Raw genomic sequence first — 13,771 nt, 5'->3', positions numbered from 1 at the left:
AGAGAAGTGAATGGGTTTTCCTTGCACAGGCATCCACATCCATCTGTCCGTCCGTCCATCCCCTTCTCCCTTTTCCTCCTCCCTGGTAAAGTGACAGGTGCAACCCCTGTGAGGTTCTGCAACTGTATGATCCCAATGAGAGCTAAATTTACTACAGTGGAGGTGGCCCTTCACTATGGCTCCCTTCTAAAGAAAGAGCTGTGTCTCATTTGCAAGGGATGGGGAAAGAGAGGCATTTGGAACCACTGATCTAGTCCACTCCCTGCCAAGGAAGTTGTCATGGACTTTGAAGATACTCAAACTCAGAACGCAAAGGAGAAACGTGCTAAGAGGAAGGCACACTGGGCAAACCCACACCGTGATCAACTCCCACCTGGGAACCAATGTCCCCACTGTGGGGACATGACCCCACATGTGGGTCCAGAACTCCACAGTCAGTTACAGACTCATTGTTAAAACCGTGTTTATGGAAGACAATCTTACTCGGCTATGAGTGATTGCCGAAGAAGAAGAAGAAGAAGAAGAGGAAGAGGAGGAGGAGGAGGAGGAGGAGACTATGGAATCTCTCATAGGTGGCCATTCAGCCTCTACTTGAAAAACTAACTCAAACAAAGAAGATTGCACCACCTTCTGAGGCAGCCTGCGTCATTGCCAAGCAGCTTGTGGCATTAAGAGTTGTTCCAAATGTTTAGTCAAAAGTTATCCTTTCTCATCATGTGAACTCATTTATTTAGGGTCCTACCCTCTAGAGCAGCAGAAAACATAATTTGCTGCATCATCTAGGTCACAGCTCAGTATCTGACAACAACTACCTTATCTCTCATTAATAGTAATCTCTTCAAGGCTAAACATAATTGGCTCCTTCAACCTGTCCTAAACTGATAACTTGGACAAAAATAAAATAAAAATAAGGACGTAAATCTCCTCCACAGCAGAAAGAGAGAGAGAGATGTTGCTCTAGCCAAAGGCCTTAATCCCATGCGCCTTGCTCTAATACCATACTCCAGGGCTGCCTACTGGCCTAGTGTCATGAGGAGAAAACCAGCATGGGGTGGTGGTGGGAAGGAGAAGGAATCGCAAGGGGGATGTTAGGAAGAAAAATAAAAAGAAAGTCTTTGAAAGTGGGAGATGTGCATTAAATTTGGAAAGATATGCGTGTATTTACACAGCTGTGTGCTCCCGGTCTGTGCCGCAGCAGCCTTGCACCAAAATGAAAAGATAAAAAAGACAGAAAAAGCTACTGTTCAGGATGGTGCTCAAGAGCCCAACTTCTTCCATTCCTTGAGCTCTGATGCCTTGACCCCAGCATGAAAACAGAAAACCTTACAAAAACAAAGAAGCGGCCTGATGGAAATCTTAATTAGAGTAATGAAGAATTCTTGATTATTTAGGCCACCCGGAGAATTTGTGTTTACTACTTTACGGCAATAGTGTTTTGTAGGTCTGAGCATTAAGCTTTGCTTGCGCTTTCCGATTCAGTGGCTAATTAAAAGATCCTGTTCCAAGCTAGCAGATCTGCAGAATCTTCACACATTGAAGAGGAACATGGCACGACAGGCTCCTGTTCCTTTGCAAGAAAAAAACCATTTTGAGCACCAGCTCAGCTAGATAAAGCCTATCTAGTTTTGCATCCTGTTTCCCACAGAGGCCAACCAGATGGCTTTTGGGAAGCCTATGCGCAGGGCATGAGGGCAATGTAGAGTCTTAAAAACTCGCCCTCAGAGGAAACAGCAATCCCAAGGACAGACAGACCCCCATGACAGGAAGGGTGAGGAGGGATGCCGCCCTCCATCCCCAATGTGTTTCAAGAGCAGCTCTTGACAAATGAAAAATTCACTCATGAGAGATAGCTGGAAAATCAGCTAGTCCATCTCACAGAGCCCAAAGTTTTCATTTTTTTTAAGTTTGGTTAAGTCAACGTGTCTAGAATCTGCAAATTTCTTCAAAACCGCTCTTAAGCAGATAAATGAAACAGGCTGGCAACTTCAGATATATTTTCAGAGATAAGCAGATTCTAACTGCCTCAAATTCAAACAAGCATATAAGGCTCCTGTCTGTAGGGATTCAGACTGTGTTCATGAGTGAACTTGTTAAAACCTTAACCCTGGGGGAGAAAAGAGAGTTGACTCTGAAATGCATCAAGAATAAGGGATGTGTTCTATACAGCTGTTTTAACATTCTTTTCCCCTTGGATGCTTCTACAGATGTTTGTTCTCTGCTTTGTCTCCAGACTGGACCATCATTCACTTTGAAAGACGTCTCTGCAGTGTAACACCTTTGCAGGAAGGAAATAAACCCAGACAGCTGCCACATCCACTATTTACTGCAGGACTAGCCAAGGTGGGGTGCCCTTCAAATGTTGGCAGACTACAACTCCTATCATCCTTGATCACTGGCCATGCTGGAGGGGGGCTGATGGGAATCCATGTTTGGAGGCCACCTGCTTTCCTAGCTACTGCTCCACTGGTGTTCCACCCCCAATACTGGGCTCAGGCAAACAATGCAGCTCAGAGCTGCAGGGAGGTAAAGCAGCCACAAACCCAAGTTGAGGTGATGAGGATCTTCAAAAGTATTCAAAAATGGTGCTTCTTTCAGATAATTCCATAGCATTAATAGGACACGGGTGTATCAACAAGAAAGATAGGCGTCTAATGCAACAGCCATGTTGAATAATATGAGCCTGCATATATATTTCAATTCAATGTCTGCATATCAAACAAAACAGTACAAAGGAAGAATGGGAGAGTCTCTACATCGGGGGCTGCCAAGGTGGTACCCCCTAGATTTTGTTGGACTCCAACTCCTATCAGCCCCAGCCAGCACAGCTGTAGTCCATAGTTGTAGTCCAACAATATTTGGATGGCAACACCTTGGCTACTTTTGCTCAATACAGATGTTGGTTTGTGTAGATACTTTCCTGCCATCCTGGTTTGCCCTTGCTACCCACCATTGGCATGTGGCCCTGGGAAACTTGCCCAGCAAAGAATGTGGCCTTGAGGTTGAAAAAGGCTACCCACTCCAGATGTATAGGAGTCCCTGTGTGACCTTCTATGCAGCTATATTTGAGCCTGCTGACTCCTTAACACACCATAATCTCTAGAGGTGAAACATGACAAGGATGTGCTGCACTCGGAACAGTTTTTCCAACACCTTCACTGCTGAAAGCTTTACACCCTAGATAGTCATCCGTCAAATTTTAATTCCGTCAGAGATTTCATGCAGGAGTACAGACAGCAGGCTGGTATTTATACCACATTTCCCATCCAAGGTTTGTGAAGCTGCTTATAACTAAGCATACAAAAAGTGCCCTTTGTCCTCAAAACCACCATAGAAGGTAGATTAGGCAGAGAGAGACAGACAGAGACAATGAAATGTATGCCAAGGTCATCCAGTCCAGCATGCAGGTGGGCAAGGATCTGAATGCTTGTTTCCCTGGTCCTTTTCTCACTATCTGTGGTACCACTAGTCTTTAACTGATGGGTGCTGACTTGTTTTCTAAGGCAGTGATGGGGAAGCTGTGGTTCTCAAACAACCTTTTGAGGACCACAGGTTCCCCACCACTGCCTTAGAAACGACACCTCCCACCCATCACCTATGACCATTGGCCATGCTGGCTGAGATTGTCAATCAGAGTATTAGGCTAACAATCTGTCTCACTGAAAAGAAATCACCTAGAGACACTCAAACCTGAGGCTGCAAAGATAGGACAATTCAACAGAGCCGTTTTGTGCCAACTCAAACATAAAAGCAGACAGACAAGTGATAAAGGTGTGTGTGTGTGTGTGTGTGTGCACAATCTTTAAAAAGAAGGCACATGTATGATTGTTATTTGACTGCAGCAGGTTTCTAAAAAATAAGAGGGAAGTGAGCATCCTTTTGGTAAACCGTTCCACAACCTCAGGGCTACGAATGTAAATTAATAAAAGGCTTTAAAGGTCAATTCTAGCACCTTGAGTTGGGTCCCAAAGCAAATTACATATGGAGTGGGTGGCTGTGGAAAAGATCCTGGGGCTCCTAGTGTAGACACAGCCATTGTATTAGGTGCAACCTGTTGGGAATTTTCCATTCCACCTTTAGTTACAGACATGGAACTGTTACATGGCACGTGTCTGTTTACAATCCAGCACTGTTTTACAAGGCTTTACACCGGAGCAGGACCTGCACTGTCACATGCAGAGATATAATCAGAAAAGGAGCAAAGCAACAGATGAGTGCCTTCTGATATGCTTATCAGTAACAAAATGCTCACCGGATTGTATGTTTCATCTGCAGAATGCCTAACACCCCACCAATCCGAGGTCCACTCCCAGGCATTTCCCACAATGTTGTACAAGCCATAACCATTAGGAGGGAATGCTGTTACCTGCCAAGAAAAGAAAAGAAAAAGAACAAAGGGTACTGGAGAACTGAGAGGTACACAAGCCAATACAATATTGTTGTTGTTATTTTCCACTCTTCATTTTATTTCTCCCCTGATTCATAAGATAAATAAATCTGGTCCCTGTTTGAAGACCTCATACCTCATGGGCCATTTCACCAATCTGTATATATGACATTAGTCATTAATGGGCAGAGCTATCCAAACCCACCATCCGCTGGGCAAGGTGGGGTGACTGGGGAAAGCTGTCCCTCCAGCTAGCCCTACTGTGCTTTATTGGCATCTTATTGGTTGCACCAGTGGCACCAGTGGCACTCTGCTGATGCAGAGCTCTCTCTTCTACTTGCGAAATGTGTGGGCAAGCGTCTCCTCTAGACCTGGGCGATTTTTCAATATATCGTTCAAAATCAGTTATGCAGTCCACAGCACGATAACGGTTTCATAAAATGTTATCTGGCAAACACCGCAATTTTGAGGGAAACTGTGCAGCCGGCCAGTGCTTCTTAGTGCTTCCTCTGCCTCCTGCAGCGAGCGACTCACAAGAGCAGGCATGGCAGCCGTCACTTTTTGATTCTGCAATGAGCCCCAGCTCAGCTCCTCTGCCTCTGCAAAAGCAGGTGATGATTATGAAAGGAGCTGGGAAAGCAGCAGCCAGCCAGCAGCAGAACTTATCCACCCTCACAATATACTTCTTTCGATTTTGAAGCAAGCCCTGGCTCAGCAGGCTAGTAGCCTGCGTGACAGGTCTGTAGGTATGGTTTACAAAGATGCTGGTCTGAGCCTTTGCTCCTTCCTTACCCCCGTGAAAAAAGAAACTGGGGTTGCTTTCTTCAGAGTCAAAACAAAAAACATTGCCCTGTTACTTAGCTCTTTTTCTTTACTCTGTCTCCCCTTCTGCCTGTGTTTGTGTGTGAGTGGATGTGCTAAGCGCCTCGCCTCCCTGATGCCTTTCCTGCCCCTTCCCACCACTCCTGTGTAAAAGGACAAGAAACCAAGTTGCCCTGTTATTTAAGGCTCTGTATATTCCCGTCTCCCCTTCTGTCTGTGTGTGTATGAGAGCAAGAGAGAAGCCTTTCTCTCCCCTCCCTGAAGCCTTTTACTACCATCAAAGGCTTTGATGGACCCCTGTGTAAAAGTAAGAACAAAAAACCAAGCTGCTATGTAAGACATTGTTGGTTCGTCTTAAATAGCTTCCCTCATATGAAAAAGGAAGTTAACAAAAATATTATCTCATTGCTTGCTTGCCCTTCCTCCTTCCCTTTGATAAAAAGGGAGAGATTGGTGGGATGGGGGCTTTGGGGCCTTCTGTGGGTGGAATGGAGGAGGCAAGATTTAACACTTGCTGCCTTATGCTGAAATGGGAGATTGGAAGGTTGTTGTGAGGTGAGAATGATGGGGAGGGTGGGTGCTTATCTTTAAGCAGTGCAAGTAAATGTGTGTCTGCTCAGAAGCAAGCTCTACTGAATTCAATGGGGCTTACTCCCAGGAAAGTAGAAGTAAGTTTAGTTGAACTGAGTGGGGCTTACTCATACATAGAATTGCAGTTTGCCCTCTGAGTGGGGAAGAAGACGCTAGTAAATTACTGATATTACTCTTAAATTGGTAGAAAATCATATGCATGTTAAAGTAATATTTTTACTAAATCTACTACTTCTGTAAATTTTAAATTTGCCCCTGAAACTGCGAAGAACATTAATATATTCTCCATAAATCTTTAATGGTTTAGTTGAAGCATACTATCGTTGAGTTAATTTTCATATAATTATATATATCAAATTTAGATTTTGTTGTTGTTATTCAATATTTTCCCAGATTATTTGTATTCACTATGACTCACCACTGTATTCTGGATTGTCCTGGACCTGAATATATATTTGGTCCAAGCCCCAAACCAAAATCCTGTCTGGATGCATTTTGGCTTGCCTGCTGATGAAAGTGATGATTTCATCAGTGTGTGGCGATTTAGACCCATAACTTAGTAAGAGTTCCCAGGACATTACCATAGCTCCATCTTATTTCAGATACCTCTACATAGCTCCATCTTATTTCAGATACCGTGATATATCAGTATATCGTGATGTTTAGCTGGTGATATACAGCGGTACCTCGGGTTACATACGCTTCAGGTTACAGACTCAGCTAACCCAGAAATAGTACCTCGGGTTAAGAACTTTGCTTCAGGATGAGAACAGAAATCACATGATAGCAGTGCAGTGGCAGCAGGAGGCCCCATTAGCTAAAGTGGTACCTCAGGTTAAGAACAGTTTCAGGTTAAGAACGGACCTCCAGAATGAATTAAGTTCTTAACCCGAGGTACCACTGTATTGTGATACTGAAAACCAGATATCGCATCAGTGGCAGAGAGAGGAAAGACCCAAATGGGGACTGAACCAGCCTGGGATCTGCTGGATCCTGAGCCAGCCTCACTGCCATCAAATGAAACCATGAGAGCCAATCTTAGTCCAATCACTGCACCAGTTCCAGGCTGCCTACCTGCTTTCCTTCCAACTGCGTATCTAAAAACCAACATTTCCAGCTTGGGCCTTGGCAGAAAGTTAGCAGCAGAAAAGCAGAAAGGAAATATGCAAGGTCATGAACAAGGACACCATTCAGGTGTGGAATGATGTCTAGGCGTGGGTTTGGCAATGTAAGAGCAAAACAATCGAATTACAAAATCCTTGACATTTTTTCTTCCTAAGCGACAATAGGCATAAATCACCATCATGGATTGAAACAACTTGTTCTCATTGCATTTACAAGAACAATTGTTAAGTTGTCAATCGTCTACTTGCTGATCCTGACATTTGTGACCAAGGAATGATTTGTAGCAAGAAAAATGACACCCTGCATAGGGCAAGCAGACAGCTGGATGTTTCTCATCAACAAACCGGTTAGTAACTTCATTTACAATGTAATAGGAATGAGGCTTCAGTCATCAGTTCATAGAGCCAAGTAGCCTACATCTTGAATGCATGCATTTTCTACACAAAAAGAAAGGAAAGGAAAGAGAGACTACCAACTTCCTGCTTCTCATCTTGTTCCTGTTTTGTCTCTTCCTGCATTCATACTAAGGATTAGTGCGGCATGTGGCCATTTTTTTAATGGAAGAGTCACCGCAAAGTGACTTTTCCCCATTTTCAGGTGGGATAGATGTCATGGGAAAGAATTTGTTCCTCAGCTTTTCAGCAGCAAAAGAGAGAAAATGGCCAAATTGCACTCTATGCCTTTGCTTGAAATTGCTTTATGTTTCCCATGATCTCCCAAGTTTATACACCTTTGCACTGATGCTTCCAGTTTATTTCATCCACCACACTTACAGGTGCAGTTCCTTGGTATCCATCTTCCCCAGTGTTGCTTGTAGGGAATTCTCCCTGCCAGATATTAGCATAGTGCCGACCACTTGGGTGAAGCTTGTTTCCCCAGGGGAAAAGTCTGTTGTAAAAAAACACAGGCAAGTGTTATTCAGGGCAACAGTAGGCAGCTTCTGGCTTGGAGATGAGAGAAGGTTCAAAAATGAGAGAAAAGAGTGGCTATGAATTTCAATGATAGTTTTATAGCTCCCAATGACGCACAGAGATAAATGTTTTAATCCATAAGAAGTAGGTCAAAAACATGTACCCAACATTTTCTACCTATGTGATAGTTATTGCAAGGCAACATTTTAACATATCAAAAAGCAACACTGTTGATCCTATTACCCAAAACATATCTCTGAAAAGGAACAAGAACTGGGAATCTGGAACTCTTATATAGTTGACATCCTGGGGGTCCAGATGAACAGGATATACAAAGCAGAATGTAAGTCATACGAACAGGAGATTAAGGCTGCGCTCTTGTTTACAAAAAGCGGACACTGTATTATCCTTCTGATTTAAAAACAAAGTGGCTTTAAGAAACAGAAGCAATAATGGGACTAAGTTTGGAGATTTATACATCATGCCTTGTGGGTCACAATTTCCACCGTGCAACATAAACGGCAGATTTTAACCACTCCCTGGCATTAGGAAATGTTAAAGTGTGTATGAGGAAGTTCCTTCACAGTTTAAAGAAATACAGGAAGGGACTGGGCCTCAAATGACAATCCAATCCAATTCCTTCCTCTTCCCCCTTTTCACCGATCCCCATGTGCATTTATTAAAGTTCTGTTATGTTGATGCTTCTGCATATAGCTGTTTACCATCAAATAGAAAAGGCCATTTCTAGTATGGCAGCTACCTCTCCCCATCCAGGTTTTCCAGCAGCTAGCAAAGTCCCTTCATCACAAGGTGATGGGTGGGGGGAGTCTTCGTTAGTTACAAGATTTGTAGGACTCATATTTAAACTTAAATAATTTAAGTTATTAGGGGGCTGCATCTTGTCAATTTAGAAGGTGAGACTAGCAAGACTTAAAGACCAAGGGGGATATATAGGATCAACTTAAGGAAGCATATACAGTGGTGCCTCTGGTTACGTACTTAATTCGTTCTGGAGGTCCGTTCTTAACCTGAAACTGTTCTTAACCTGAAGCACCACTTTAGCTAATGGGGCCTCCTGCTGCCGCTGTGCCGCTGCTGCAGGATTTCTGTTCTCATCCTGAAGCAAAGTTCTTAACCTGAGGTAATATTTCTGGGTTAGTGGAGTCTGTAACCTGAAGTGTATGTAACCTGAGGTACTTCTGTATAGGAAAGGGCTTTTTTGTTGTTTTTGCTTCCACTTGCAAAAAGGAAAGGATCAAAAGTAAAGAACCTATTCTCAAGGCCCCCTCGACAGCTATATTCCCATTCAGCCTCTGTTGGTAGCCGTTTTCCTGCCCAACTGCAAAATGCCACAGCGTCATTCCAAGAAACATGAAGAACTGGATGATCCATCCTGAAAGACAAATAAAACAAAAAACAAAATGGTGTGATCAAGGGCACCAGAGGTGCTAACTAACCTCAGCACAGGTCCTACACAGTGAAACACTAAGAACGTCACACCAAACCATGGAACTGCTTGACACAAAAATGTACGAGCCCACCGAAGCATATTAAACAAATGCAACCTGCCTATTGCTAGTATTTCCCCTTATTAGACTCAAGTGGGTAGAACGACAGAACACAACATGAACATACAAAGGTGACTGGAGGAAAAAAGAAGAAGAAGAAGAAGAGTTTGGATTTGATATCCCGCCTTTCACTCCCCTTCAGGAGTCTCAAAGCGGCTAACATTCTCCTTTCCCTTCCTCCCCCACAACAAACACTCTGTGAGGTGAGTGGGGCTGAGAGACTTCAGAGAAGTGTGACTAACCCAAGGTCACCCAGCAGCTGCATGTGGAGGAGCAGAGACGCAAACCCGGTTACCCAGGATTACGAGACTACCGCTCTTAACCACTACACCACACTGGCTCTCAAAGAAAGTGAAGCAATGGCTCAGAAAAGCGTGGAAGGTGGAAATGGCAAGGGAAGTAACAAAACTGATTTTGGCGTATATATGAGCAAAGCGGAGTCACTCAAATACAAAGGAGATCAGGTACCTAAAGATCAATATGGTGGCACTTTTTTGAAGTGTTATTCAGACCTTTCATTTTGTGTGCACAACATAATGTCTAAAACGATACGGCAAACAATACTCTAATGAGTTCTAAGCAATCTTTGTTGAATGCTCATCATTATCCAAAGTTGCCAAAAAGAAGAATAAAGAATGGGACATTGAAAAATTCATTTTGGGTTGAATATACCTAGCTTAATAAAACCATAGTTAATTAAGCCAGGAAATAGAAGTGCACACTCCCCCTGTCATCCCTCACCTGACTTCCTTCATTTGTGCTCTCACGTTGGCCCAAATCTGGTTGATCTGCAGTTCTACATGATGTCCAAAATGGAGATTTGTGGCTTAATAATGTCCTGTTTAGTCCTGTTTAACAATGGTCAAATTGTGGTTTGAGATCCTGGTTTAGTAAACAGACATTAAACCACAGAGGGGGCAGAGGGAGTATGTGTGGCATTCTGACACCCACTTCTAGCTTAATACATTGTGTTTTCTTCGAGAAGAAAAGCAGGAACATTACGTCCAATCCAAGCCAGAGAGTTGCACCACTAACTTGATTCACAGAGAGCAATGACGTGTGCGCATGCCACAGGACCAGCCAACAGTAACCAAAAGTGCATTTAGCAATGCTCACCCATCTCTCCCCTCTGATTCTCCCCCACACACCTCCCTACATGTTGTGAGTTTTCACTCCTGCCATCCGGATAAAATAATGGTCTTGCAGAAACAGTTTGTCTGAATCTCCCTTAGCAAACAACACTCTCTGCATGTCACAAATTCAGCAACCCATTTTATTCACCTGTATTTGGCTTCTTCTTTTTTCAGGTTTTTATAAAACCTACAAAGGAAAGTATCATAGAACGCTGCTCTATAATAAGAAAGTGTATTACACTGCCTTCTTATTATAGAATACTATTCTGGAATAGCATGCCTTTGGCCTGTCCTAGGTCAGGATGATAAACTTCCAGAATGCAATAGGAAGAAAGGGAGCAGCTTTCTAGAACTGTTATTTAGCACTAATTTTGACCTCTTTTTTTTTTAATTAATTATCTCCTGGCAACTGGTGTAACTATTTTTGATGTCAGTTCATTCTCATTCCGTCCCATCGGAGAGCAAGTGATGGAATTGTCCTGAGGAGCAAGCATCAGATGATATTACAGTGATGTGGTTCTTGTCTTAAAGGATTTGAAGAATACGCCAAGTTTTGCCAGCCCTGAGGGGGAGAATCTGATTAATGCATGCTAATGACAGACTCAAGGCCACTTCATTTGTTGTAGCATTCCGCAAAGCGATTCAGGTAAGAAAAATAAAGGGTGCACATTGTGATGTTACACATAATAATCAGGGAAAGGGGTGCAGGGAGGAGTGAAGGCATAAATTTTGGGAATAAATGAAGTAGAACAAAGCTTTCCATGAATGTTTCAGGCCTTTTAGGTCATTTTCTGCTCTTCCATCCCATCCCTCCCATTTCCAGCTACCTTGGCTTTTTGTATTTTGACAATATAAATGAGATTCGCTACATACTTGATTCAACCTAATAAAATAGTCTAACAGAAAATGTACCTATGAGGCAGCTTAACAGCTCACATTAAAATTGACAAGCAAAAACTAATATAAAAATACATACAACTTCAGATAATAGAACCAGACCATTCAAAGTAGCAAATATGAAGAACCCAAACAGCTTTTAACATATTCTACAAACAGCCCAAAAAAATCTCAAATATGTGTTCTTGGTGCTGGGGATTTGGAGTGGCCTTTTTATTTTATTTTATTGATTGAATGAATTTATATACCGCCCTATACCCGCAGGTCTCATGGCGGTTCACAGAATAAAATCAGAATATAAAAGTTTCTCTTAGGGTTTGTTTTTAAATGTCCTGTTTTTATCTGAAGTCGTATGCATTTTTAAGTATTTTTTGCAGCCTTTCCCAGTTTGGCATTCTCCAGATGTTTTTGACTACAAATCCCATCAACCCCAACCATCACACCAGGGCTGATGGGAATTGTGGTCCAAAAGGTCTGGAAAGCCCAAGGCTGAGGAAGGCTGGTCTGCTGTTTTCATAGCACACCAGAATACTTCACTGTGGCGCTGTGGGTTAAAGCCTCAGCGCCTAGGACTTGCCGATCGAAAGGTCGGCGGTTCGAATCCCTGCGGCGGGGTGCGCTCCCGCTGCTCGGTCCCAGCGCCTGTCAACCTAGCAGTTCGAAAGCACCTCCAGGTGCAAGTAGATAAATAGGGACCGCTTACCAGCGGGAAGGTAAACGGCGTTTCCGTGTGCGGCTCTGGCTCGCCAGATGCAGCTTTGTCACGCTGGCCACGTGACCTGGAAGTGTCTCCGGACAGCGCTGGCCCCTGGCCTCTTAAGTGAGATGGGCGCACAACCCCAGAGTCTGTCAAGACTGGCCCGTACAGGCAGGGGTACCTTTACCTTTACCTTTAGCTTTACTGGGGGGAAATGAAAAGAAACCCTGCATGCCCTCCTCAAATACTCTGTAAAGAACATGAGAAGGTTATAAACAGAAAATAGGTTCACAGATCCTATGGTACTCATAATTCCTTGCCTTGTGCATCTACAAAGAAATGCATATAAATAGGTTAATGCTGTTCACTAGCCATGGTGCCATTTTTCAAAGAAGGTCTTAATAGCATACAATGAAATGTTTTGTTTATGTTTATTTATTTGTTTATTTTTAGCAAAGAAACGCTTCTACCAATGTTCAAGGGAGGAAAATGGAAGAAAAACATGGAAACGTGGAAGGAAAGAGGCAGGTCAAAGAGCAGGAAGCCAAATACCCTAGGAATCTCATTACTCACAGGAAGAAAATGATGTACTTAAAGGCCCTTTCTCACTAAGTGTTCAGTATCTGGGCACAGATGCCGATGAGCAAGGTATATGCACCCTACATCAATTATGGGTACAAATGGCTTTCAAAAACTGCTGCTCTTCCTTTAAAGGACAGAGCAAAGCCCTCTACCTCTCTTTAGAAAGCCGCATTAGAAATAATGTGGCTTTCATAACTGCTGAAATGTACATACATCCTTAATTCAAAATATCCAGTGAGAAGCAGCCTTAAATACCACAGCTGAAACCCAATACCTATCTGAGGCTCACCTGTTTGAGATATTAGAATCAGGACCCTCAGGGTGCTTCCAGTTAGCTCCTTTAACAGGCAGCCACCAAGGAGCAACAGCCACCTAAAACGAAACAGGCAAAGAAAGTGTTGGCAGCCTATCAGAGGTCATTCAATAAGGAAGTTATCATTGGCAGTAAAAAGAGGGGTAGGAAAGGACTGGTGCACATTTTTGACTTAGTGGCAGTTAATGGTCCATTTCAGATAAGTGTACATGAAACAGCTTTCGAACAAGCACCTTGTCTGTATGCACAATTACTTTATGGAAGCTGTGATTTGTCCAGGAAGTCTCTAATTAACCATAGTTTCCTGTTTCGTCCAAACAAGGAAACTATGGTTACTAGCTTTGGAACAAGCCAGGATCATAAAACCGTACAGTACTTTGATGTTAGACTATTGTGTGGCCTCGTATAAAACGGCTTCCTATGTTCCATTATCCTATTCCGTTGATCACCTTTGGGTTTCTTTTCCGCCTTCCTCTGTCTGAAATGCTACACCACAAACGTTTTCTCCCATTTGGAACGCTTCCAGCAGCAGTCCCAAGAACATGGCTGAGTATACGTCATCCAACCTAATTCCAGTTGCAAGGGCTCAGAATATCCATAAAGCCCTGCCTAGGGATTTCTTACTAACCTTCCCCACCCCCAACATGTGTGTAAACATCACAACGTCGTCCCAGTTTAAAGTTTTAGGTATTCCACCATTGTAAAAGCTTCAGGTTTTTCAGTCATCAACAAGGATTAGAGCTTTAAT

The 13,771-nt window shown here is 43.1% G+C and overlaps 1 protein-coding gene across 2 annotated transcripts in view; it reads right to left on the bottom strand.

Moving 5' to 3' along the window:
- SUMF1 (sulfatase modifying factor 1) overlaps positions 1 to 13,771 on the bottom strand; it is a 72,753-nt gene that overhangs the window by 32,211 nt on the left and 26,771 nt on the right. For both annotated transcript variants that reach the window (XM_083725000.1, XM_083724999.1), the window contains exons 4-7: positions 13,000 to 13,082; positions 9,104 to 9,226; positions 7,696 to 7,810; positions 4,250 to 4,363 (exon numbers count right to left, since the gene is read on the bottom strand). In XM_083725000.1, coding sequence (XP_083581126.1) covers positions 4,250 to 4,363; positions 7,696 to 7,810; positions 9,104 to 9,226; positions 13,000 to 13,082 — 435 coding nt within the window. The remainder of the gene's footprint in view (positions 1 to 4,249; positions 4,364 to 7,695; positions 7,811 to 9,103; positions 9,227 to 12,999; positions 13,083 to 13,771) is intronic.

Source organism: Podarcis gaigeae, assembly GCF_964106915.1.
Source record: "Podarcis gaigeae genome assembly, chromosome: 2".
NCBI lineage: Eukaryota > Metazoa > Chordata > Lepidosauria > Squamata > Lacertidae > Podarcis > Podarcis gaigeae.
Note: the sequence above shows the minus strand (reverse complement) of the source record. Positions and strands in the feature narration are given on the sequence as shown.